Below are 27,120 nucleotides of genomic sequence, written 5' to 3' on the forward strand. Positions count from 1 at the left end.
ACCCACATCTATACTAACACTGAGTATATGGGGATTGCTCCATCAGCCTACCAATTCTCATGACGAGGCACACCTATTCCTTGTCAAAAAGAAAGGAACAAGAAAGGCAGGCCTATGTAAGACAGGAGCATACATAAGAGACTTTCTATCAAGTGCCACAGTAGTATTGTAGCTTCATCTGCGTAACAGCTAGCTATATCTTGACACCAAAGTATGCATCAGGCCTTTTCCACAGGTATTTAGAGGCTGGAGCTGTTGTATCAAATTGACAGAACCACAAAAGAAAACATAGATCTTTGTTTAAATTCATATACAGCTAAGGCACCTTTATTTAATTAAAAGTAGAAATAATTTCTGTTTTCCCTGTCTGATAGACTAAGGGATAATTAAAGCAAAGTTATTAGGCCACATGTTCTACAGGCAGCCTGTTAAACAGGACTAATCAATTTAAATCCTTGAATACATATGCCGTACATATGTAATGAGATGGGAGAAGATCCTTGACCGTATACAGCTGAGGTTTCATGGGACTGCTAGAATGCCTATCAATTTTTAAAATATTTATTTACAAGCTCTCTGATCAGTCAATCTCATTTAGGTACACATCTTGGAAAACATTATCTTATACACAACTCTAAAGATTTTTGTCCATTAACCACATGTAAAATTGTACATAATTGTAGCAATATAAATCAGATTAATCTAGAAAATTAGTTTTATAACGTGTTAAGAGTTTCTAGTCTCTCTCAAGAACACAAAATGTATACATATCTGCCTGTCAAAATTAAAAACAAAATAAAATGCTAGATTACATTTAACACAGAGAGGCCTTTAAAACACATATAATACATACAGATAATGGTATGGAAAACCTGTTCTATAAAACATCAAAAATTGTCAGAGTTATTAAACACCTGGGTTGAGGGGAAACATTTTTGAAAAACCAGACAGGAAACAAAATCTGTTTTTTGACCTCTGAAGCAGCACAAATGCCAGTTAGTCAATAGGTTCATAGTTTTAGGTACCAGGTGAATATTGATTTTTCTCATATATATATATATATATATATATATAGATATAGATATTTACCAATCTTCTCTCCTTTTGCTAAATGAGCTTTTGGCTGGTTTGAGGTTTCCACATTCACTTTCTGCTTTTTATTTCAACTACTATACTGTTGTCAAGGTAATATTCCTGCATGCTATATGCATGCTGCAAGATATACCAAAATAACCCATTAAGAGTTGTGTCCTCTACTGATAAACTTGACAGGTAAAAATTGATTACTGGGACTCCATATAGGGAAACAGTTGTTTCTCAGTTTGAGAAGATATAAGCCTCAACATTCTCATGCCATCTTCACCAAATGTTAAGAAAACAAGATACATTTCCAAGAAAGATATTACTTCTATCTGTTGAAATTTGGGTCCTCCACGTATTTACTATCATGTGCACATATCTGTTTCATCATGAGCTCGGGCAAATATGATGTCCCAATGAATATGGGGTGCACCATGCATAGAGGAAGCAAACATGAACATTCATACTTGGCAGCATACAGATTTTTTTACACAGAAGTAATAAAGGGAGGGTTTTTTTTACACTTTTCAGTTAAACTATCATTTAAAAGAAAACATTCTTCACTGTATGAGGTCTCGCCAACAGTAAAGTTTTGTATTAGTCTTCTAAGTTCTGTACATTCATAAAGGTCTATGAGAAGATCTAACAGTGTGCCCCCCCTACACATACCTCTGTCAGCCACTTAGGGGCACATCAAAAACCCAGAAGGCAAAAAGAAAAGCTGACTCTTCCAGTTTACTATGGTTCCTTGCTTGGATGCAGTTCTTACTCACCAAAGACAATCCATGTATCTGCCTTAATCTCAAGAAACCCAAATGTAATGTTATATCTTAGTCTGATGCCCTCCTTTCAAAAATCTGCACTCCATTTCTTATTTGGTTTTCAAAATGGTAAACCTGGCATACATTTAGGCCACAGACAACTTTTGCTTTAAAAACTGCCAGGGCACCAAACCATTCCTAAAAGCAAGAGTCCTATTAGATTACACCACAATTATTATTTAAGCTTTATGTAGTATTAGCATGTAAGGAACATAGATCACTGTATCAGATAGTATATTCACATCTGTTTAAAAACTTCAGAATATACACAACATACACAATTTACAGACAGAATTAACACAAAATAAGCCTTGCTTCAGGATCATTTGTTGTCTTTGGACCATCCCCAAGTCACATGTTTGTACAGCTGTGTCCCAAACCGGCTTCCACTTAAGTGTCATTCTTACTGCTTGGTAAATCTGCATCTTTGCAGCAGGAAAGGAGAAACCTCATTTTAATCATCGCTGTCGCTCCCAGATTCACTCAACTGCAAGTCATTTCCTGCATTTAAAAAAAGAAAAGAAAGTTACATTGTTTTCTGTGTTCAACTCTTGGATGGGAGGGTCTACAAAGCCCTTGTCAACTTATAGCTTTGTTGCTGTTTATTTACTGGACTTAAAATGCATAAAATTTTCATTGTGCTTATAGTCCCTGGTAACAGCTCCTCAAAGCAAATCCATGCTCGTCCCATTTTTACCTAGCAAGACTGAAAATATCATACTGGAAATTGAAAATGACAAATGTTTTAAAGCTAATTGGCAGTAGCTTACCTTTGTATTTATTACCCAAATCAATAGAATTCTGATAAAAAAGAAGGTCAAAGAAACACAAAGAAGATGGAGAAAGGACCCACAGCACCAGCAATGTTTTCATTAGAACAGCAATCTCCACCCCCACCCCCATATGTAGATGCATGCATGACAAGATAACACACCAACCCATCCAATTATGACTAAGTACACCTTAAACAAAAATACATACAAACTATGTAAGAGATAAAGCCTTTAGGAGATGAGAATTCAGAAAGAAAATAATGTGCAGAAGAATGGGTGGAGCTCTGCATCGCCACTGCTCTTCTTGGTTCCAAACTCCCTTCTCCCAAAGCCACTTCTCATTTTAAAAATTCATGTCAGCTGAGAATGTTGTGTACTTTGACCCTTTTAAAAAATTTATGCCCCAGGACAGGTAGCTGAGAAGGAGGAAAAACTTACTAAGGGTGTTCATGAGCTGATTGCTTCCTTGTGGCCGGCCGGTAGCAGTACCGTTAGCAACAGAGTTCCTGTTGTGGCACTGCTGAGAAGGGGAAGGGTGTGCAGCCTCATCTCCACCACTGGTAGAGCTTTCATCATCACTCCCAGAGGAGCTTTCCGAATCTGAGGAACTGCCACTACTGCTACTCATCTGCTCAATAATTTCGACCTCAGCTCTTAGCTCTAGAATGAAAGGACATTTGTAAAAAATCAATAAGTTAACAGACCTCCAGAGGATGTATACGTTTGCAAGTCATGAATGTCTTCACAGTATCAGAATACAGAGCTGAATAATACCTTTGGGAGGTTTCAAGTTCTCCAGACTGTTTCATCAGGCATAACGGTACAAAAATTTGAGGATGTGGGAAACAAGAAGCCAAAAAACTGGGCTGGGGGATTGCCCATTGGGTGTGCCTCTGCAAGCAAATGATTACATACATATACACATATACTCTGTCTCTTAAGTTCGAATAAAAGTGAACAAGCTTTCCTTAGGAATAGCAAGTGTATTTCCATACGCTTCCCAATGTACTAAACAGTTTACAAAGTGTAAGCCCCCAACAAGCTGGGTACTCATTTTAGGGAGCTACGGAAGGATGCCAGACTGAGTCAACCTGAAGTCCCCAGCTGGTATTGAACTCACAACCTTGTGGTTTGTGAGTGAGTGGCTACAGTACAGGCATTTAACCACTGCACCAACTGCTCAAGTCCCATTATATTCAATGACATACTAAAATGGTATCCCTTATATAAAACAGCAAAATTAAGGTTTGCTTTTTGGAACTTTTGTGGGGTGAATATTTTTGAACTGTGATTGGTTGAATCCATGGATGCAGAATTCATAGATAAGCAGGGCCAACTTTGTAGTGTAGTGTGAAAGGGTCCACAACTGTGTAGTGTGAAAGGGTCCACAGAAAAGTATTTATAGTCAACTAAGTTTTATATTGAGGTTATGCTGGTTCCTGCTATTTGTTCTGATACTATTTTTTAATCAATGCTTGTTGCTTGACACTATACAGTCAACCCTCTGTTTTCGCGGGTGATCTGTTTTGGACGCCCTTGCAAAAACGGAGACTTGCACATATTCAAGCCACATAGGCTTGAATGGGATATGCCCTTGTGAGCGTGCAGGGGCGCGCCCCATTGAACATAATAGAGGTCGCCCTTCCATGAGTAATCAAGAATGTGTATCCCAAATGCACGAGAAAGGAGAAGTGACTATATTTGGATTCAGAGAGACAGCCATGCATCTGAAAGTATCTGAGGAAATAAACCACGTGTACGAAAGGTTATGCCACAACTTCTTTCACACAGTTAACCTCAAAGGGGCTACAAGATCCCTTTGGTAATTTTGATGAGATGCTTGCATGTACTTCCCCCCCCCCCCAAAATGCTCAGGTGGCTTTCTTAATGTATAATATATAAAAATATAATAAATAAAGTTACGAAATAAAAAATTGAAAGGATCATGATTTCCGTACCTCGCTTAATGTCATCCAGCTGAGGCTCCGGTGAAGGATTGTCTTTCAATGGGGAGGTTTTGGGACCAGCTGCTGGCTTTGTGGGAGCCCTGAACTGAGTGGAAGGTTGTGAAGCTCGGGCAGATTGTTGCTCTATTCGTGCTTGGATTTTACTGCTGCCTTCAGCTCTACAACAAAGTATTTTAAATACAGAAAATTATACCACAAACACACTACAATATCTTACTTCTAATTCCTCTCTTTCCTGATACTCTTTCAGCCTTTCCAAAATTTCTCTAAAGTTCAATATTCTGAATCAGAATTATATTAAAAATATGGATGCACAATACATATAAGTGTATCACTGATTTAATGAGCAAATGAGAATGAGGCATTTAGTCATGTTGCACAATGAAATCCATGGTCCTTGAAAATGCAAAAACACTACCCAAGTCATTCCCCCTATAATTTCTAAAAGCTACCCAAATTCAAATTCAAACCAGTAAAAATAGCACGAAGTACACCCCTGCCTAGACTGTACCACTTAATACTGGAGGTGATAGATGATGTATTTATACACCTATATATCAAAGACTTTCCACATTTGGAATGCTAGCATTCCAGGAAAAAGTTCAGTGTTCTCTTCAGTATGTTAGTAAGTCACAGTATCAATTTTGTTTGTCTGTTTAAAACAAACTAGTATGTAAACATGCAAGGTAGAATATACTGAAGTCCCTCCACTGATAAGACTACAGTATTCCCTTAGTACAATGAGGAGGGGCAGAGTTTTCAGCCACATGGGGATGGGAGATCAATGAAAATTGCACCCCTTTCTGTTACTCTTCTGAATACGTTCAAGAATTCAAGGGAGTTACATGTATCCTGCTCACAAGTCTGCTCCCTGCAATCAGAAACAGTTCAGTCTCAGAAATGCTTTATCCTGTGCTGTTTCTGCAGCTATCAGGAGACCCTTTATGCTTGTGAAAGTCATTTTTACCTTGTCTTCTTGACTTGAATGCTGCTGCTTAGCTTTTCAAGCACATATTCCCCAGTATCATGATTGATAATAAGCACACAGTCCTTTTGGTATGGCCTTTTATTTCCTTTGAACACAGTCATTGGAGGAGTAGAACCCTAACATTTGAGAAAAGCACAGATTACATTTAAATCTAGACAACCATGGATGTTCACATGAAACTGTTTTAATTCCAAATTTAATCTCTCATTTCCAAGGCAACAATTTTATTTTAATAGGTTTCCTGTTTATGGTTTGGATCAAGACTTAGACACACTTAGAGCAGACTCAGTGAAATCGACAGACTTAACTTAGTCACAATTAACTCAAATCCCATTGATTTCAAAGCTCTATGTAAATCATGACTAAGGGGCAAATCAGATGGCTCTGAAGCAGCGGCATCACACCACCCCTTTGATTGCTGGATCGGCACTCTGGCAACCACACACCATGGTGGCTTTTCTGCGTTTTCTGCGGTGCCATGCATGTAAATGCTACGCCGTGTAAATGCTGTGAAGCCGCTGCATGTGCGGTCAGTCATGTGGCTTTCCAGTGGCCTAGGGGCGTGCACTATCTAAACAGCACAACTCCATGCCGCTGGGAAGCTGGTTCTTACTGCCTGGTTTGTTTTGTCCCTATATCTCGACACAACACAATATTTTCAGTTCTAATGCAGCAATTAAACAGCATTTCAGAAGTTTATTTTTCTTGATGTAAAAATAACATCTGCCTATTTAACCACTTTTTCTTTAATGTTACTAATGTAGAGAGCCTATCTCAGATAGTGCGACTAGTGTGTTGGGTATTGTGGGGCAAGACACTCTCTCTCAGTCTAAGAGGAAGGCAAAGGCAAACCCTCTCTGAACAAAACCTGCTTTTTTCTTAAGCCTTTGAGCCAAACTGCACATGTTTTATGGTTATATGTATTATTCAATACTGTTATAACCTTTTTTAAATTTAGAAACAATTTAATATACTTTAATATTTTAAAATTTTGTAATTATTTATTACTTTGTGTTGATCTTACTGTAGGTAAGTAAGTAATAAATAAATTTTGCCTTGGTAACCATAAAACAGGTCTGACTTACGGTTGCCCTGAATCGGAACATAATTTGAAGGCAAATACCAACTACAAATAGGTATGCTTGTGTGTGAATGTGTCTTTTGTTCTACTTACAACATACAGTACACAATTAAAGTATCCATTTATATTCAGTAACAGTGTTTGCTTCCAAAGGGAACTAGGCAGATTTATGTCAAAGTAAATTAGTACTTTGATGGGAAACTGCCAAGGAATACCAGGTGCTATAGATAGATAGGCTATATTTCAGAGGAAGGCAAAGCCACCTCTGAGTATCCCTTGCCTAAGAAAACCCTATAAAATTAATTGGGTCATTTTAAGTCGATTGGTGACTTGAAGGCATATGTGTGTGTGTACACATGCACACTATAAAACTCAGTTTGTGTACTCTTATGCTTTAATATTTTAATGTCATTTTTAATACTCTTACTGTTATGCTTTCTTGATTGTTATAAACCATACTGATAGGAAAATCTATCCTGAATGATATTTAATAATTCATCCATCTATCTATCTATCTATCTATCTCTTCAAAGGTGAATTTCAGGAGCATATTTGAAATTTTCCTAGCATTTAAAATAAAAGAAATGGCCCATAACTTGTATTAAAAATTTTGCCAGGAAGAAAAACAAAATCTTAAAATAGCTATTTACTCAGAAATTGCACAGGCTGTATTATTACTGGCCCTACAGAATAAGGCACAGAACAAGGCACAGAACAGGTAAATCTGGTTATCGCCAATTAAATGAGTCCTACTAGTTACAAAGTGTTCTCAGCTCTTATAAAACATACAATGCTCTTTTTGGTTACAGATTAAAAGTCCTAATCAAATGACATGAACAGCATAACTCCTGGGGAAAACCCCATTTTAACATACAGTAAACTTACTGGGATATGTGGCAATGTAATTGTAACTTCATCTCCTTTACCGACTTGAAGCTCCCCCTCACAAGATGTGTCTATTGATGCTGGTTTAAAATCATCTAGAGAGGACAAGAACTGGTTATAATCATACCTTGGCTTTCCCATTTGTTATCCATCTGGGACATATTTATCCCACTTTTAGCTATTACTCTACAGCAGATCTTTTAGGATGGTTCACTTCAAAGGATATAAATAGAAGTTACTGAAGTTTAAAAAATCATTTATGATATCAGAATCTTTTCTATAGTGAAAGGTCTTTTATTTTTTCCCATTCATTGGCCTCAATCCACAAATTCCCCTACTGCTGCTCCTCAAATTACAACATTTTTTTTAAAAAACAACAACCCTAATTTCAAAAGTAGCTTACAAAGTGGTAGTTGATGGGCATTTTGTTAAAAATATTATGAAATGTTTTCTACTTGGTCCTGCCTTTTGTGAGTTTATTAGCTTTGTGTGTGTGTAATCCTACCTCCTCACTTTGGTCAAGCAACTGTTTGTTGAAGGCCAGGCAGCTGAATAGCAGTCTGCTTCATGTTTTATGTCCAAATTCCAGTTAGCTTGGTCCACAGCTATCCCAGTTGCCATTCTGGATTATTTTAGGGCAGGGTGAAAATCTGTATTCCTCCCAATATTGCTGTGCCACAACATCCACCTGTCATAACCTGCACTGTCAGTGCTGAGGAATAACAGGCACTGTGGTCTGACATCAGAAGGACCACAAGTAACCCAGCCCTGTTTTAGAGGTAGAGAGAACTGTCAAGAGCTTGCTGTCAGGACAGTTTTTGCTATAAAAGAGCAAGGTTGTGACCCTGGACCCACTCACACTGTACAATTACAGGACTTTGGTTCTACTTTAACTGCCATGTTTCCATCTTATGAAATCCTGGGGCTTGTCCATTGGGGAGGCACTTCAGCTCTCTGGCTAAGAATTCTAAGGCTGCATCTACAGTGTGGAAATAATCCAATTCGACACCACTTAAAGTGCCATGGCTCAGTGCTATGCGATTCTGGGAATTGTAGTTTGTTGTGGCACCAGAACTCTTTAACAGAAAAGGCTAAATATCTCACAAATCTACAGTTCCCATAATTCCACAGCACTGAGCCACAGCAGTTAAAGCAGTGTCAAACTGGATTATTTCTGCAGTGTGGATTCCACCTAAATGTCTCTTTCTAAACTTCCACCAAGCAAATTCAAACATTCTCATGCCACCAGGCTTCTTGAAACTGAATAGGATGGTATTTTAATGATGTGCTCTGATGTTTTATGGTTGCCATAGTATTTTAATGAATTTTAATGTTTTTAACTTTCTAAATAGTTTTAACTATCTTTTAAATAGTTTTTATGTTGATATTTTTATTGAAGTGTATGTATAGTTTTGAAATCTTTATTGTTTTAAAATATATTAAATTGCCCTATCTCATTATTGTAAGAAGGGCAGGATATGTATTAATGTGATCACACCATCATGATCAACGTCTGCAAATTCCATACAGTGGGAACCATGTCAGTTACGGTGGAATTGTAGTGCTATAATTCTGTAGTGTGAAAGGAGCCCCGGTTACTAAATGTTTAACAACTCCAGGTAGGTTGCTGGCTTAGATGAAAGAGGCAGGCCTAACTTGTTGTTCTGCCTTTAACAACAGCTTGCTCCACACAATTTTTTTTAAACATTATGCATTTTTTTAAACATAAGCATTAGCATGGGCTGATGTCTGCAGCATACTGTTAACATCTCAGGAATGGGTACACACACAGAAGAGTAAAGCACGTTGCTTGTTCTGCTTGAGAGGCAGCAGTTCAAAATGTCCTTTCTTTGGAAAAATTACCTGCAGCTTATTGGATGCTAATCCAGTGAGGTAAAGGAGGAAAGAGATCAGCAGTGTTGCCGATTTCGGGGGATTTCTCCAGAATCCGGGGAATTTAATCTCATTCCGTTAAATTTCCATGTTTTCAAAATTTCTGGGGAGTTTCAGGGGATTTTGAATAATTTAGGTATTCAAAATTCTCTTTGACTTTCCTGGGGATTTTGAAATTCCCGCCCAAACATACCTTCCTCATCCTGGAAGTCCAGCCCCATTGAGGCCTTCCCATATTGCCTTGTGGCCCCCTATCCCAGAAGTCCTGCCCCCTTCCAGGTAATTTGGGGGGATTCCAGGGAACCAATAGGGGAATATCTTTGAGGGTAATTGGCAACACTGGAGATCAGCCTTTTACTTTGAAGGATGCAGAAGTGGGATCTGCTCAATAAGAATGTGCTTCATAAGAACATGAACAGGACAGTCAGACTAAGTCATTTTCTTAGTTGACTTCTCTCGCTACTCTTTCAATAGCAGTTTGATCTGCAGCAATTACCAGATGGGCCTGTTTAGCTTCACAACAAGAGAAAATTGTTTTGCTTTTGCTGTTGCAATCTAATAACATAGCCATGCTTTCATAAACTGCTGACTTTCCCATCCAGCACTGGCAATCCAGGTTGTAATGGGAATAAGGGGATTGGCAGCTATTTAGTAGCCCTGCTCCTGAGGTTTGAACAGCAGCCCAACCCACCCAGAGGGTTAAAAAGAGAAGCTTTACCAGCACAACAGGAAAGGCTGCACCGCCTAAGTATTTTGTTATGAAGCTGTTACAGGCTCAGTTCTAGGAGGGCCAGTAAAAGAGAAGATAAATCTCTCAAGAAATCAAAAAGAACTAAGATGGTTTTAGTTTCTCTACCCTTTAGAGCCCTTAAACTATAAGTACCTTTAAGACAAACTGGTTTTTATTTTAGACTGAACTTTCATGACTATAAACCCACTTCTTCAGATGCAGCACAGAGTAATATGTGAAGAAATGGGTTTGTATGCACAAAAGCTCAGGCTCAAATAAAAAACAGTTCATTTTAAAGGCATTCCAGGAGAAAATCAGCATGTGCTGTATAGTCTCTATAGGAAAGCTATTGACTGCAGAGATTGCAAAAGTTATGGAACATTCTTAAAAGACATGGGAGTGCCACTACATTTGATAGTCTTGATGAAAGATCTGTACTTAGGATAAGAGGCTACTATTAGAACAGAATATGGAGAAACAAAATGGTTCCCAACAGGCAAAGGGGTCAGGTAATAATAATAATAATAATAATAGGTTTTATTTATATACCGCCCAATCACTGGGAATCCGAGCGGTTTACAATAGAAGGGATAACAGACAAATTCCCTGCCCACAGGCTTACAATCTAAAAGACACGACACAAAAGGAGAAGGGAATGGTGAGGGGGGAGGGAATCAGGTCCAGCATTCTTCTCTCCCTCTGAGGCCTGGACCAAGGCAGATGGACCGGAGGGAGGGCTCTTCTTCTTCAGGCTAGATCTGCCTGATGGCTCCCTCTGAGGCCGAGATGACAGTTGAAGAGGGAGGGGCCTCTTCCTCCAGGCAGTCCCGATGTTGCTGGGTCTGCCTGATGGCTCCCTCTGAGGCCGAGATGACAGTTGAAGAGGGAGGGGCCTCACCTACCTACTTGTTCAACTTCTTTGCAGAAAATACCATACAAAGAACAGGTTTAGACTCAGAAGAAGGAGGAGGGAAGAGAGGAGGAAGGAACATCAACAATCTTAAGATTTGCAGATGACACCATACTACTAGTCAAAAACATCATAGACTTGGAACAATTACTAAGGAAGGCCAAAGAAGAAAGCTCAAAGCCAGGCTTTTTGCTAAACGTAAAAAAAAGACCAAGTAGGATCTACATAAATTCAACCTAGACAATGAGGAAATTGAAAGAGTAAAAAGATTTCCCACACCTTGAATTGAACATTAATCACAATGGAGACTGCAATCAAGAAATAAGAAGACTATGGGAAGGGCAGCCATGACAGAACTAGACAAGATCCTAAAGAGTAAAGATATACAATTGTGCACTAAAGTTAGAAACATCCAAGCTATGGTATTTATTCCCCATCACCATGTACAGATGTGAGAGCTGGACAGTGAGGAAACTCAACAGAAAGAAATCAACTCATTTGAGGTGTAGTGCTGGAAGAGTGAGCCATACCAGCATGATATATACCCCTAGTAGCCTAGATGATTAAATTTAGGTTGCTGTATTTTGGTCACATCATGAGAAAGCATGGCTCATTAGAAAAGACAATAATGCTATGAAAGGTGGAAGGCAGCAGAAAGAGAGGAAGATTGCACACCAGATGGATAGACTCAATTAGTGAGGACACGGGTGTGAGTCTGTAGGACTAGCAGAGCGGTGGAGGACAGGGAGTGTTAAAGATGTCTCATCCACAGGATCGCCATGAATTGGCCTGATTCCAAGGCAGTTAACAACAACCTGTCTGCTGGGAAATGAAGCTGTCAAACTTTGGCCACATCATGAGAAGGCATGGCTCTTTAGAAAACACATAATGCTAGGAATGAAAGAAAGCAGCATTAAAAAAAAGGAAGACCACATGCCGGATGGCTGGACTCAATCATGGAGGTCACATCCCTGAATATGCAAGATCTGAGCAGAGCAGTGGATGATAGGGGGTGTTAAAGATGTTTCATCCACAAAATCACTATGAGTTGGGGTTGACTCAAGGGCAGTAAACAACATCCATGAAAGCTCAGGCTAAAATAAAAACCAGTTAGTTTTAAAGGTGCTGCTATATTCCTTTACTACCCCCTTCTTTTTATGCTGCAAGAGACTAACACAGCTACTTCTTTGTAAACTACTGCATGCATCTTTGCCCCCAACCAAACCCCAACAAATTTAACAGTGCTTATTCCCAAGCGAATGTGCACTGGCAATCCAAAATACAGAGATGTGCATGTATTGTGTGTCTTCAAGCAGTTTATGGTGACCCTAAGGCAAACCTATCATGTGGTTTTCTTCACAAGATTTATCCAGAGGAGGTTTGCCCTTGCCTTCCTCTAAGGCTGAGTGAGTGTGACTTGCCCAGTGGGTTTCATGGAAGGATATCACACGACTGAAATTGGAAGTATAATCCAGTGTCATCCTGAACCGCAATCATGCATACTCATGTTATTGCGTGAAAGGTTACCACACGCGATTGCTGGCAGTCCAAACGCACTCTGAATGCAATCATGTGTCAATCCACACTTAAGTAAATTTGGTGAACTAGCAAAATCACAAACCCTATTCCTAGGCAACTTTGCTGTTGTTTGGTGTGATGTGCATGTCTCCTTTGGTCCTGGTTCCCCCCTCCCCCCCGCCAATACGGAAGAGGGGTTTGCCATGAAGCCTCGCTGCAATTCTGCTTCAATTTTGTTTCTGCTTGTCCTTCAGCATTGCTGAGGGGGGGGGGTGGCTGCTGACTGCTAATTAAAAGACATGGACCGGGAGCTATTGGATAACTATTATATTCACGTTTTAATGTGACAAGAGTGAATATATGCTTGTTTTAACATGAATAGCGCATGTTCTTTCAACCATTCTTCCCATCCCCCCTCCAACCTCTTTTGTAAATTGTGGGGTTCCTTGGTTCCTAAATATGTCATGCTCCAGTCATCTGGAGTCTCACTGAGCATCCGCAAGGATGCCAATTCGGAATTAAGAACCCGCCAATGTGATGGCTTACTTCACACAGAATCTGGGTTGCGTTCGAGGAGGCCATTACAGCAAATTTAAGGTATGATAAGTAATCACGTACTTGCGTGAATTTTTGAATTGACCTCGCTATCTTCTCTTTCGAAATTGAGAGCCCTCCGTCCTGTGTGATATCCTCCATGGCCAAGTAAGTTATCAAACCCTGGTCTCCAGAGTCCTAGTCCAACACTCAAACCACTGTGCCACATTCACAGAGATGCTCAAATTTAAATGCACTGAAACACATTTGAGGGTTCAAATGAAAGGCAGTGATACAGTAAGTAGCCTCTGTAGACCCAGGGCAAGAAGGTCTGCTTTTGAGTCGCCTGCCTGTCCAGAAACCAGCGTAGTGTAGCAGTTTAAGCGTTGGACGTTGGGGTGAATCTACACTGTAGATATAACGCAGTCTGATACCATTTTAAGTGCTGTGCTATGGAACCCTGGGATGTGTAATTTTAAGACCAAAACACACTGCAGAAATAATCTAGTTTGAGCCCTCTTTAACTGCCTTGACTCAGTGCTATGGAATCCTGGGAATGGTATGGTGGCACCAGAGCTCTCTCTAACGACGAAGGAATGCCCAGAATTCCATAGCATTGAGCCAGGGCAGTTGAAGCGACCTCAAACTAGATTATTTCTGCAGTGTGTATTGCAGTACACTCTTACAGTGCTGCTACACTACTTTGACTGCTCTGGCTGCATCCTGTTGCATTGTGGGGCTTGTAGTCCAGTGAGGCCTAAGAGCTGTTGGCTGAGAATTCTAAATGCTCCTCTTTAAACTGCAAATCCCAGAATGCAACAGGAGGAAGTAGCCAGAGCAGTTAAAGCGAAACAGCAGCGCTTTAAGAGTGTGCAGTGCGTTGTCGCCTCATAAAAATGGCAAGGAAAAAAACCCAAAACCAAAATGGAGCCATGGCAGTTCAAGTGGTGCCAAAGTGCATTGTAAATGACCCCATGTAGGAAACAATTCAAAGATATAGCCATGTTAATCTGAATCAATATGGAGAGAGGTACAAAGATCAGACACCTTTAAGGGAATTTTGGACTCCAACTCCCAGAATCCCACAGTATCGGCCAACATGGCTGAGGATCCTGGGAGCTGACGTCCACAATCTCTTAAAGGGCACAGTTTGGGGACCGCTGTATGTTGCACCTTTGAGACTGACTGAAAGAAGGAAAATGGTAGCAGCATGAGCTTTTGTAGACTGTCTCCTTCCTCAGGTGCATTACATCTCAGAGGCATCTGAGGACTTGGTAGACTGAAGCCTAGGAAAGCTTATGCTGCCTTTCAGCCAGTCTCGAAGGTGCTCCAAGAACTCTCTCCTGCCTTAGGGCTGGAACCCCCCTGAGAGGCCTTGGGCAAGAGTCACACTCTCTCAGCCTCAGAGGGAGGCCAGGGCAAATAAAGACACCCAACTGCAGGGCTGGCCTTTGGGGCTGGCCATCAGGAATTGGAGGCACACAACAACAGCAGCAGCAGCAGCAGCAACACTCACAGCGGATGGTGTGGAAGGAGGCCTTGGGGTGCCTCTCGAAGCTCTCCCCGAGCTGCAGCGGGTGCTGCTCCTTGTCCAGCAGCGGGTTCGCCGCTCCGTTCATGGCTGACAGAGACGACGACGACGAGGAGGGCGATAAACACCGGCCTCCTTCCCCCGCCTCCTTCCTCGTCCGCTGCCTCTTCCGGGCCTAGGCCTCGGCGGTGGTGCCACTAGGAAAGCGCCAGAGAAGAGTAGGCCGCCAGGCCCTGGGAGGCGAGTACTGGGGCGGCTGAGGCCTCGACCAGGAGGGCGAGAGCACCTCTGAGCATGTCCAGACCGCCCTCGGGAGGAGCAGGTGGGTGGCCCCTGAGTCGTCCGGCAGGGAGAGAGGTCCGACTCTGGGGCTGTTTGCTAATGTCCATCGGCTGCATCCACATTGGAGAAATAACCCGGTTTGGTACCGCTTTAACTGTGTCTTGGTTCAAGGCTATTCGCGGATTTTATTAATATGTCCTCTCTAGGAATCTCTAGGTCCTCCAGCGCAACTCTATGGTCAACCTTTAACTAAAAAGTGGCACCGAAGGACCAAGAGATTCCTAGAGAGGACACTCTACTAGGCCTCTGTAGCTCCTCCAGTGCAGTTCTATGCAAAATGTCTGACAGATGTTGACCATAGAGTTGAACTGGAGGACCTGGAGATTCCTAGAGAGGCATCCTCTCAGGTAAAAACAAGGTGCTTTTGTTATCTGCAGTTTTTCCATGTTCGTGGCCCTAACCCTAGTGAATATGGAGAGACAAGTGTGTGTGTGTATGTGTGTGTGTATATGTATATCTCACACACAAACACACATTTGTCCCTCCACATTTGCTGGGGTTAGGGGCCTAAGACCCCCTTCAATGTGGAAATATATAATATTTGGGGAACATGACATATTTAGCCTTCTCTTTCAGAGAGCTCTAGTGTTACAACAAATTAAAATTCCCAGAATTCCATAGCATTGAGCCATGGCAGTTAAAGTGGTCTCAAACTGGATTATTTCTGAAGCATGGATGCAGCCTCAATCTACAAAAGTTTATGCTGCAAATTTCTTTCTCTCAGTTAGTCTCAATGATGACTAGTGGTCACTAATAATCCCATCCTCCATAGATTAATCTAATCCCCTTTTAAAGTTGTAGAAGTTGGCAGCCAAATGGATGAAGGATTCCAGACTTGTTAAAGGAAGTATTTCTTCAGGCAACACACATTTAAACTATGGGGTTTATTTTCTTAAAATACATTGATTGCAACCAATATGGATGGCTTTAAAAATGGATTAGAGGAATTCATGGAGGACAAGACTGTTGTTGGCAATGGTATGCCTTTCAGTGCTGGTGTACATGAGCAGAAGATTGTTAGTAAACCTATCTCCTTCTGTGGGCTCCTCATTCACCACTTTGGGAACAGAATTCTGGATTAAGTGGGCCATTGATCTGATGAAGGACACCTTTTCTACAGTCCAATGCACACACACACCTGGTCCAAATCATGAGAAAACTCAGGTCTTAGTACTATATAGTACAGGGGTAGGCAACCTTTTTGAGCCGGGGGCCGGGTTGCTGTCCCTCAGACAACTGGGGGGGCCGAAGCCAAAAAATAAATAATTAAATAATTTAAAAAAAAATTGAAATAAATAAATAAACCGGGACAAATGTAGGACAAAATTTTCAAATGGAGGGTACTTTTTTTAAAAAATGGAGGACACGCGAAAAAATTTGCTGATTTTTTAAAAAAATGTTAATATAAATGCATATTTCTGAGGCTTCTATAGACAATTGCCCCCCTTGCCCGCCTCCTCCTGATAGGCCAAAGGCCCCACACCCTCACGCAAGAGGCCAAAGGCTCCGGCGGCAATCGGCGGCAGGACCGGGCGGGGGCCGGTCCCAAGGCCTTGCTGGGCCGCATCCGGCCCGCGGGCCGCAGGTTGCCTACCCCTGATATAGTAGGTGCTTTATGGAACTGGTTGACTGCCACAATGTCAGCTCCCACAATATTCCTGCCCCCCCCAAGGGGGGGGGGGATATTTTGTTATAATGCATCCACAATGGCATCATGACATGCAGATGCTAAGCGTCTGTTGCATCAAAATACGTAGCAGCGCCCATCTGTACAGGGCGCCACCATGTTGACGTACAGAATATGTGCTAGGGTTGCAGGGCATCTATAATTCTCATACATGCAAGCAGAAAATAACTTAGAGCAGATGTGGATGGAATGTGTTTAGACTAGTTCTTTGATATCAATTAATCTTCAGATATTATATGTAGCAGCTTTCCTAAACGTAATTTCTCCAAATGTCTTGGATTACCACACTGTCTTGGGAGTGAGGGAGGTCCAATGCATTTAGAGGATGTCAGGTTAGGAAAGGCTACTACTGTATATCCCAATCCATTGTGGGAGGCTGACATCTGTTGCTGATGTAATTTCTTCTTTTGCTTTGGCAGTATCCTTCAAGCATGTAATTTCTACTATAAAATTATTTGAATGTATTTATAAGATGACATTAGTTGGAAATGATTCACCATAATGATCCCTTTATCATTTTACTATATACTCTGTGGAAGATAGAATGGTAACCTTTCCCATGTTGTCTTTTTCAACCTAGTTCTTGCCTGATATTGAGGTACGTGATTAAGGAATAAGGTAATTCGAAAAACACGCACCCTCCTTAATTGAGATGAGTGAATTGAGCCTTCTGCAGAGTGGTGACTCATCTGTGGCTCAACTTGATGGGATAATACTAGATCATGAAAGTGAAGGTTTCCAGAAGAGAGGACATAAAATGAGAATGCTTAGCTCTGAAGAAGCTGAAAAACTGGCCAAAGATCAGGTCTTGGTATCTGATTTCAAGCAACAGAAGCTTGAGAAAGAAGCACAAAGGAATTGGGACTTGTTTTACAAAAGGAACAGCACCAATTTTTTCAAGGACAGGCACTGGACAACGAGAGAGTTTGAGGAATTAAGAGCCTGCCGGGAAGTGAGTTTCATTTGCTATACGTAGCAGCAGAAGGCAAGGGTGCTTCCAGGGGAGGGCTTTATTGAATGTGACAAATAACAATGGTCCAAAACACACTGCAGAATAAATCCAGTTTGAAATCACTTTAGCTGCCCTGGCTCAATGCTAGGGAATCCTGTGAATTGTAGTTTGTGGCACCAGAGCTGTCTGACAGAGAAGGCTAAATGTCTCACAAAACTACAGTTCTCAGGATTCCCTAGCATTGAGGCTGGGCTGTTATAGCGGTTTCAAACTGGATTGTTTCTGCAGTGTGTTTTGGATTAAAGCTACTCATAGTGTACTGTTTTAGAGGTGATGGTGTCACTAGTATAATTACAGTTAGCCCTTTCATACACACAGATTTTTTTAATACATGATTCAAGCATACACGGTTTGAACATGTTCAAAAAAGTATAAATTTCAAATATCAAATCTTGATTTTCCATTTTTATATAGGACAACATTTTACTATATCATTATATTTAATGGGACTTGAGCATGTCCTATGTCCAAGAACATGGAGGGCTCAGTGGTTCCTACCTCAGTGTAGAAACACTCCCAGTTAGACCCACTATAGAAGTGTTTCTTTGAGCTGGAAGACTAGGGAATCTTAGTTTTGGCCTGAGTTATGTAACATCTTACATAATTATGTATGAATATGATGGGCTTTAGGCAAAAGACATGCATCTCACTTACCACATGATGCTGCAGTTGCAGTTTCCAGGAAGAGATGAGATGTTGCAACCCTTAATATATTTTTAAGGCTGTTAGTCAGTAGCTTGTGTGGAAGATGTGTCATAAAGGAGCTGTCGTATTTGGAGGAAGTTGCTTGTTGTAATGTTTACTTGAATGCTTAGTTTAGCACTTTGGAGGACACAACAGCTTAGGTTCTTAGGGAGTATTTCTGCTTTCTCAACCTAATCTCTTGCAGATGTTTCACTGCAACTATCATCATCCCCACGCAGCACAGCCAAGGCAAGAATTGTTGTAGCCCAACCACAACTGTAAGGCACAAGGTTACAGATAGCTAATTTTGAAACAAAATTATACATCATACTTTGGATATACTTGGTTCATTTTTGTACCACCGCACAAAAGCCATTGCAGCTCTACAATTGTTGCAGGATAAATCAGTTTTAGAAATTATTCCGCTATTAGCAGGATGCTTCAGGTGCTTCCAGTATAAGCTAATTAATGGTGGTGGAAGTATATGATATTAAAACCAAGTTAGTGAATGATAAAGTCTCCAAAATGGACCACTAGAGGCCCCATAAAACCCACCCTGTGCTTTCTTAGTGGAAAAGGCAATATAGGGATATAAATAAATGATCAAAGTGAGTTAGGCGCCAGCCAGCAAAGCTTGGCTTAACATTCCCCCCCACCCCAACACACAATTTTGATCCCCTCTGTTCTTGTTTCCCTAACAGTGAACCTAGTCCCAATCCAGAGGTGGATAAGGAAGTGTTCTCTTGTATGAATTCAGTTTTTCTTCATATTATGAAAGACGCTGGTTGCATTACAAAACTGTAGCATTTGAACTCTATTATTAATAGTAAAGAGCAGTGAACTGGTAACTGTGGATCGGCCATCTTGAATTATGGAGCAGAAGGATATGAAATTGGGGTTTCAGCTAGTTTAGCCATCTTTTAAAAAGAAATAAACATTGGTACTGCAAATGTAACACTGCCTCCCTCCTTATGAGATACAAATCTGGCTTGAATTCTTTGCCTGGTATTTTAATTTCTAGAAAGTTTTTAGTATGTCTGACACTCCTCCCACACCAAGCCTAACTTCCTTTAAATATTGCCTCTAATGGGTTCAGCAACTGAAAGCATCATATGGCACAAAATCACAGTGGATATTTCTTTCTGTTCGTAAATCACTGCACTGAAATTTGAGTCACTTTGGAACTTCAACCTGAAAAGATTGTTAGTGTTTCATGACAGAAGACACTTTGCAAGGATGTAACAGATGTGGTTGTTTTTCTACCATACAGTTTGAAGATCAGAAGCTGACGATTCTTGAAGCAGGCTGTGGTGTTGGGAACTGTTTGTTTCCACTTTTAGAAGAGGATTTGAATATCTTTGCTTATGCCTGTGATTTCTCTCCCCGAGCAGTGGAATATGTAAAGGTTGGTGAGATAATTAATGTGTGGGCATTTGTCTACAGCACAAGTAGGGCTAAGGCAGTGGTGGTGAACCTATGGCATGGGTACCAGAGTGGGCACTCAGAGTCCTCTCTGTGGGCACGCGTTCCGTCGCCCCAGCACAGAATTCTCCAGAGTTAGTACCTAGAAAGCCAGAGGAATGCAGCACTTGGCAATAAATAAGTGGGTTTTGGGTTGCAGTTTGGGCAATCAGTCTGTAAAAGATTTACCATCACTGGACTAAGGTGTGGACAGGATGTGTGTGAACAGACATAGTCCACTCCTCAGTGCTCTCACACTGTGGCTGTTTCATAGATGTGCACATGTTGAGTGACCCGCATAGAGCAGAGATGGTTACTTTGTTGTGCTCTAGATATTGTAGGGACTTCAGTTCCTAGGAATATAAATTTTCATAAATGTTGTTCTCACAGGCAAGGGTTAACAATTTTACCATTGTTTTTTGTGGGTTTTTCGGGCTATGTGGCCATATTCTAGAAGAGTTTCTCCCTGACATTTTGCCAGCATCTGTGGCTGACATCTTCAGAGAATGCTTGCCTGGAAACATAGATGGCTGGAAAGTGGGTTGCATTCAGAGGTGCATCAACATCAAGTGAAGGGATCTTTCAATTGGTGGAAGGAACTAAGATCTGGCTCCCTGCTAGAAGAAGGGGACAGATTAGAAATTTTAATTACGTCTTCCTTCATCTTCAGTCTTGCCAGTGGCACTTCACACCATCTTATGGAAGCTATCATAACCCTTAAGAAAATGTTTTCATATGCATGGGGGCACACAGACTGAGGGGGAAATTAGCTAAAATTGCCACTTCATCTGCATTCTGTGGCAGCATTACAGAGTAAATGGAATAGAGGATTGGATTCCATCTGATCAAACAAAGACTTTTCTGTGGATAACTAAATAAATCAAAAGGATGGCAAAAAGAAAATCAGAATGTTTGGCTGAAAATGTCTCTCATCTAAAGCAAATATTTTCATTCCATAGCAAAATCCCTTGTATGATACCCAGAGATGCAAAGTATTCCAGTGTGATCTTACCAAAGATGACCTTCTGGAAAATGTGCCACCAGACTCTGTAGACATTGTAACATTAATATTTGTTCTTTCTACTATTCATCCGGAGAAGATGCATTTAGTTTTGCGCAATATTTATAAGGTAAGTCTTAAATAACAATAAAAATATAGTCCTAAGGAATAATAGAAAAGTTTTTTTAAAACTGACAAAGAAATAAGAACAATGTTATCAGCATTCAACAAGTTTGTAAAACAGCCTTTAATCCCCAAAGTTAAAAAAAAGAGAAACAAGCATCTGTTGTAAATATATATATATATATATATATATATATATATATATATATATTAGAAACAGAGCCTCCATGATATAAAATGTTCTAATTTTTTTATTTGGTACTTGCTTTTGTTCTGTAAAACCCAGTTCACTTACATAATATATTTGTCTGTCAGGTGTTAAAACCAGGCAAATGTGTCCTGTTTAGAGATTATGGTCTCTATGATCACGCAATGCTGAGATTTAAGTCTGCTAACAAGCTTAGTGAAAATTTTTATGTAAGACAAGATGGAACCAGATCATACTTCTTCTCAGATGGTGAGTTCAGCGCCTCTTACTTTGTTTATACTTTATTTCTTTGCTATGATTTGTCTTGTGGTTTTTTTGCAAAGAGTAAATCACTGAATTCAGCTGTCAGTTGTTTAATGTTGGGTGAAGTCCAGCACTCCCTGGGTCCGTACCTAATATCCTCAAATGGGTCCATGAGGGTCTTCTGATTCCCAATTCTTCCTTATACCTAACCTTGGTGATCTTCCTAGCAGTTTTTCAGAAAGCTCTTCCAGATTTACATGCAATTTTTAAACTTCAAGAATCATAGCAGCAGTGGCTTAGCTCTCCCTTCTTTCCTACCTCAGCAATTTTAGTATCAATGCCTCAGAGAACCTTCTTCAGTCTTCTAGCATTTAAATTCCTGTTATGGTAGGTTCCCATTTTGTTTTTCTAAGAAGCATTCTGTTTGGAATATTTAAAACTGACTACTGTAACGTGAGTGACAACAAGTGTTCTCAAATTCTGAAATGTCGGCTACCACGTGTCACTAAATTATGGCAACTTCTTTTGGTTCAAAAACCCTTTCCTTTTGAAATTTGTAATTGAAACGAGTCATTTGAACTTGTACAACCACCAAAGATACTGTCAGATTTTGAGCTCTCTACTACAATTTTTCTGATGAATTATGGCAGCCCCCATAATTTTTTGCTTTCAGGAAGCCCCGCCATTTAGAATTTTAATTTTTTTGACTTGAAAAAGCCACTGCAACTTGGATGCGTATTTAAAAAATATGTGTCATATTTTGAGATGTCCACCATGATTTCCTGATTAGTTATGCGTAGTTCCACTTTTGCTTCTTACCTCTTGTTTGCAATAGCAACTTGAATTTGAGCACTGCAACTTGGCTGACAGTCAGAATGTCTAACATTTCTGAGGCATCTACCACAATGTTCTGAGGATTTATGGCTACCAGAGATGGACAGACATTTTTTAATGTATTGTATTATAAATTTGTATTCTGCCCTGACAAATTAGTCCAAATTTCTATTGAATCCAGCAATGTGCTTCCCAGACAAGTTTTCCAGGTACAATTGGGAAGTCAACAACTGAAGCCCATATGTAAATAAGTATCAGGAATGGGATTGCAGGGTACAAGGTCCAACAGTTCTTGTAGAATTTCTGTTTATATACCAAAAGCCTCAAATTAAAGTCTTACTGAGGTTAAGGAGATGTTCCTAATAATAACCTAATAACTTTATTATTACGGCCATTTGGCCAGCACAAAGGAGATGGTCCTACAGTTCTGGGGAGGCCATTTACCAAATTTGGATCCCTTTTGTGTTTATGTAAAGTTACATAAAGAAGCAGAGAAAAGCAATATTAACTATGAAATGTGTAAACCACTCAGCAAATAAAATGTAGAGTCTGATAGCTAAAAAATGTCCACAGCCTTTTTCTTTGGTTTGGTGCTAGAGGTAGCCCCACATATGTACTCAGGAAGGCAGAGAAGCATGTGGCCTAGTTCTGTGCACAAAATAGTCTCTTGGTAAGTTCTGCCCTCAATTCTTCTCTGCCTTTATTCAGGAGCAGTCACAGGAACACTATCTGCTACATCTTCATAGATCTGTTCCTTTTTTCCCCCTTCTTTCTAAGGTATACATATTCTCTTTTCTTAATTTATCCCCTTCGTTTCTCATTCTCTCTCCAGAATGTTCTGTGGGGCACTGACTTACACTGACATTGTTTTCTACAAACAGTGCCTATATCAGAAATATGTCATGTATCACATGGTCATCGCTAAACATCTTTAGGAAGCATTGTAAACTGGACATCGATGTGTCTACAGAGTCCATCTTTTCAATTTGGTGGCTACAGCCTCCATCTCAATATAGCTGACCATCCCACACACAGCCATACATAGCTTTGATACGTCCTATTTGTCATACTTTCCCCATCAAAACAAAACAAAACATTGATTACTCACCCTGAAAGTTGCTGCCAGTGTGGTGAGCAGAGTTTTCCAGAGACCACTCCTGAAAAGCATCCTGTAGCTGTACTCACTTTTCCCCATTCTTAGCTTAGAGCCCAATATCTGCTTTACAGCTTTTCAGCAATGGTTTCCAATCCGCTACTATTCGTGTGGCAAATTTGAGAAGTAGGAGCAGCCTACCAAGAGAGGGTTTAGTTCGGGGAAGAAAAAAATGTTTTTCTACTCTCCTGAGGAATTGGGAAGAAATGTTCCATGTTGGAAAGCTGAGTAAACCAAACCAGAAAAAAACTCCACAGCAAGCAACTGAACTTATCTTCTTTTAGAATTTTGAATTACTATTTTGCTTTTGATTACTTGCTGCAAAACCATTTGCATTTTTTACAGACTTCCGTCTCTGATATTAAAATGCAAAAACTTTGAGATGTTTCATTTGAGAAGAACCTGGTTATTACATTTACTGTTTTTTTTCCTTTCTTTCTTCCCTTCAGACTTCTTGGCAGAACTTTTCCTATCTGTGGGGTATGAGCAAGTGGTGAATGAATATGTGCTGCGAGAAACTGTGAACAAGAAGGAAGGCCTCTGCGTGCCAAGGGTTTTTCTCCAAAGTAAATTTCTAAAGCCTCAAAGGGAAACATGATTTTTGATGCATTGTTGTCGTTGGTGGGGACATTTGGACATTAAAGAAAGGTTTTGTATTATGAAAATGAGCCTGACCTTCTACAGACTCACAAAGTGTCTGCTCCTCCCGGGTTCTGCCATGGGGAGAAGGATCAGAAGTTTTTTCTCCTGTTTCAGGTTAACTACTCCTGTTGTTTGAACCCTAGTCTTAATGGACACCAGAGTAGCTTCATAAACAATGGTTTCAATTTGTAACCTTTCTGCTAAATGTAGGTGACATTATCTGTATTTGGATGACAGAGCAAGTAGGAGTTGATATAAAACAGAAGCAAAAACTTCTAAATTACTGCTTACATCTAATGCAGGCACACTTGAAAAAAGCTTATTTGAATCCCATTTTGGGAGAAAGGTGGGATATAAATCAAATAAATAAATAAATAAATGAGACAGGGAGAAGTCATGGTTTAAAATGATCTCTGAATCAATCCAGTATATAAAAATCCATGGCATAGTAATTCCCTTGCTTGCATTATCACAGACTAGTGTAATAGAATGACTTGCTGTTCCAGCAGTAGGTAGGGATGGCCTCTTTTCAGTGTTTGGAAGGGGTTGAGTGTAATCCCCCCTCATGTCTTCCAGGATTTAAAAATGGAATGGACAAAGGGTTGATTTCCAAAAGTTGCACTGTAACTGCCATCACCTAGGGCTGATGGAATTGCTGTCCAGTACCAACTGTAGGTACGTTTAGCCCGTCCCAATTTCAAACTACTATAGAACCTAATTTGTTATGATGACATTCTTCTTGGCATTTTATTCATTAGGTGGCGCCATATACCAAGCTTCTGTATTCTTAGTTCTATAGAGGAAAGCCAATGAAATGTTCCTGAACAATTAGAATATACTGCCCACTGTAAATTGCATAAATTGACTCCTAATTTTTAGTCTCTTTTTAGTTTATGGAAAGTGGGAGCAAAATGAATTTAGGGCAACTGTCCTTCGTTTGAGCTGTCGGGATGGGGGAAGAGCAAAAATCATTCCCACTGTATTTTTGAGCCTTCATTTATGAAGACATTATGTCATCAGGTGGGAAAAGGAAAGTTGAAGTTTTGAAGGTAACTTCATGAGACCAGTATACACTTGGTGGAAAATAGCAAAACTCCCATGTTTCAATGTTCCTACAGGTCAATTATTTTATATGCACAGAAGAGTTGTTTTTACAGTTGAAGAAACATTGAATCACACTTCTGATTGCCTGCATTCCAAAGTGGTACCATCCCAGAAGCATAACGTGGAAAACTACAAGTTTTCTTACAGTTCTCCAAACTCCCTAGTGCTTTTGCAGTTGTTGGTATGTGCCTTCAAGTTACATTCTACTTACGGCAACCCTATCAGAGGGTTTTCTGAAAAAGATTTATTCAGAGAAATTTGTCATTGCCTTCTTTCGAGGCTAAGAAAGCGTGACTTGTCCAGAGTCAGCCAGTGTGTGTCCATGGTTGAGTGGGGATTCTTGGTCTTCCAGAGTCTTAGTCCAGCACTCAAATCACTACACCATGCTGGATCTCTCATTCTTTTGCTATACATTTGGATGAGTTCTTATTGGAAAAATTGGGCAGTACTTACTGGAGAAAAAGTATGCGCACTTGATCTATAGATTTGATTTGTAGAAGGCAGGGGTCTATCAAAATTTAAAGAATCACCCATCAACCATCTTTTAAATCTTTAACAGGAACCAGTTCCATTTTCTCCATAGTCTTTCTTCCTGGCTGTAGTCATGAAAGAAATTCCAGGTCTTGGAAAAACAATGCCAGATTCCAGATTCTAGGTGTCAAAAGGCAGATGCTTTGTAATGAACACAATCCAGCCGTATAGAATTCCGTAATTACCCATCTATAGCCAATATGTAAGTCATGAAGGCCCATTTATTTTCTGTAAAGTACTCCATTCACAGTGTTCCTCCTAAAGACAATGCTCAGACAAGCTCTCAGCAATTAGATCAAACCATAATTATAGTCATTTGGAAAATTAAATTTTCTTCTACTGAATGCTGCAGTATCCAGTCTCACTGGGACAGAAAACTCTGCTCAGTGCTTGCTGAACAACTGAGCTAGCTGTGCCCACCTGGGTACCAAATAGGTACACAATCTTCTTTGCCAATGGGAGAAAGATAGCAAATGAATGAGGAGTGGAGATGATCTATTGAAACAAGCAGAGAGCAAGCTTGTTTTCTTCAGCTCCAGGGACTTGGGGTATATTTACAGAGTAGACATAATGCATTTTGACACCACTTTAACTGCCATGGCTTCAACCTGCAGAATCCCGGGACTTGTAGTTTTGCATGGCACCAGCACTCCTTGGTAGAGAAGGATAAAGACCTTGTAAAACCACAAATCCCAGGATTCCACTGCTACAGCACTTCAAGTGGTGTCAAACTGCATTATTTCTATAGTGTAGATGCACCCTAGGACATGTAAATTCAAACTACAGGAAAAGAGATTCCACCTAAACATTAGGAACAACCTCCTGACTGTAAGAGCTGTTTAACAGTGAACTATGCTGGCTCTGAGTGAGGTGGAGTCTCCTTTTTTGTAGGTTTTTCAACAGAGGTTGGATGGCTATCTATCGCGAATGCTTGATTGTATATTTCTGCAGGGCATAGAGTTGGACTGGATGGTCCTTGTAGTCTCTTCCAACTCATAGTCCTGCAGTACATACTATAAAGGATTACCCTTTGTCTCCCAAAGATATAGAAGGTATTGGGCTACAAAATTAAAGAAAACAGGTTTCTATTGATGAACTGGGTGTAGCATTGGGAATTAACCTATTCAGGATGATTGAGATTGGTTTTATCTTACACTGATGCCAAGAGCAAAATAACATCCCTCTGTCCTGAGTGGACTTGCTGACTGGCTGGTTTACATGACTTCTAAGACAAGGAAATAAGGACTGGTGAAAGGAAAATGGTACCCCTTCTGGAATTCCCCCAATATGATGACGCAAGGCGATGAAAAGAGGCAGAAGGAGCTATAGTGGAAATGGCTGGCTTAAAGAGTGTTAATATCTATAGGATGGGATGTACCATCACT

General features: G+C 40.3%; 2 protein-coding genes across 2 annotated transcripts; one reads left to right on the plus strand and one right to left on the minus strand.

Annotated features, from left to right (window-relative positions):
* Positions 1–299: 299 nt before the first annotated feature.
* EAF1 (ELL associated factor 1) lies at positions 300–14,830 on the minus strand. Its single transcript, XM_042471130.1, has 6 exons — positions 14,697–14,830; positions 7,596–7,690; positions 5,609–5,745; positions 4,633–4,799; positions 3,113–3,334; positions 300–2,402 (listed from the first exon to the last, which is right to left on the minus strand). The coding sequence occupies exons 1-6, from the start codon at positions 14,797–14,799 to the stop codon at positions 2,356–2,358; spliced, it is 771 nt and encodes a 256-aa protein (XP_042327064.1). The 5' UTR covers positions 14,800–14,830; the 3' UTR covers positions 300–2,355.
* A 64-nt stretch (positions 14,831–14,894) lies between these two features.
* METTL6 (methyltransferase 6, methylcytidine) lies at positions 14,895–24,484 on the plus strand. Its single transcript, XM_042471129.1, has 6 exons — positions 14,895–15,033; positions 17,321–17,692; positions 19,707–19,841; positions 20,857–21,027; positions 21,336–21,477; positions 23,908–24,484. The coding sequence occupies exons 2-6, from the start codon at positions 17,393–17,395 to the stop codon at positions 24,054–24,056; spliced, it is 897 nt and encodes a 298-aa protein (XP_042327063.1). The 5' UTR covers positions 14,895–15,033; positions 17,321–17,392; the 3' UTR covers positions 24,057–24,484.
* Positions 24,485–27,120: the final 2,636 nt, after the last annotated feature.

This window comes from Sceloporus undulatus, chromosome 6 (assembly GCF_019175285.1).
Source record: "Sceloporus undulatus isolate JIND9_A2432 ecotype Alabama chromosome 6, SceUnd_v1.1, whole genome shotgun sequence".
Taxonomy (NCBI): domain Eukaryota; kingdom Metazoa; phylum Chordata; class Lepidosauria; order Squamata; family Phrynosomatidae; genus Sceloporus; species Sceloporus undulatus.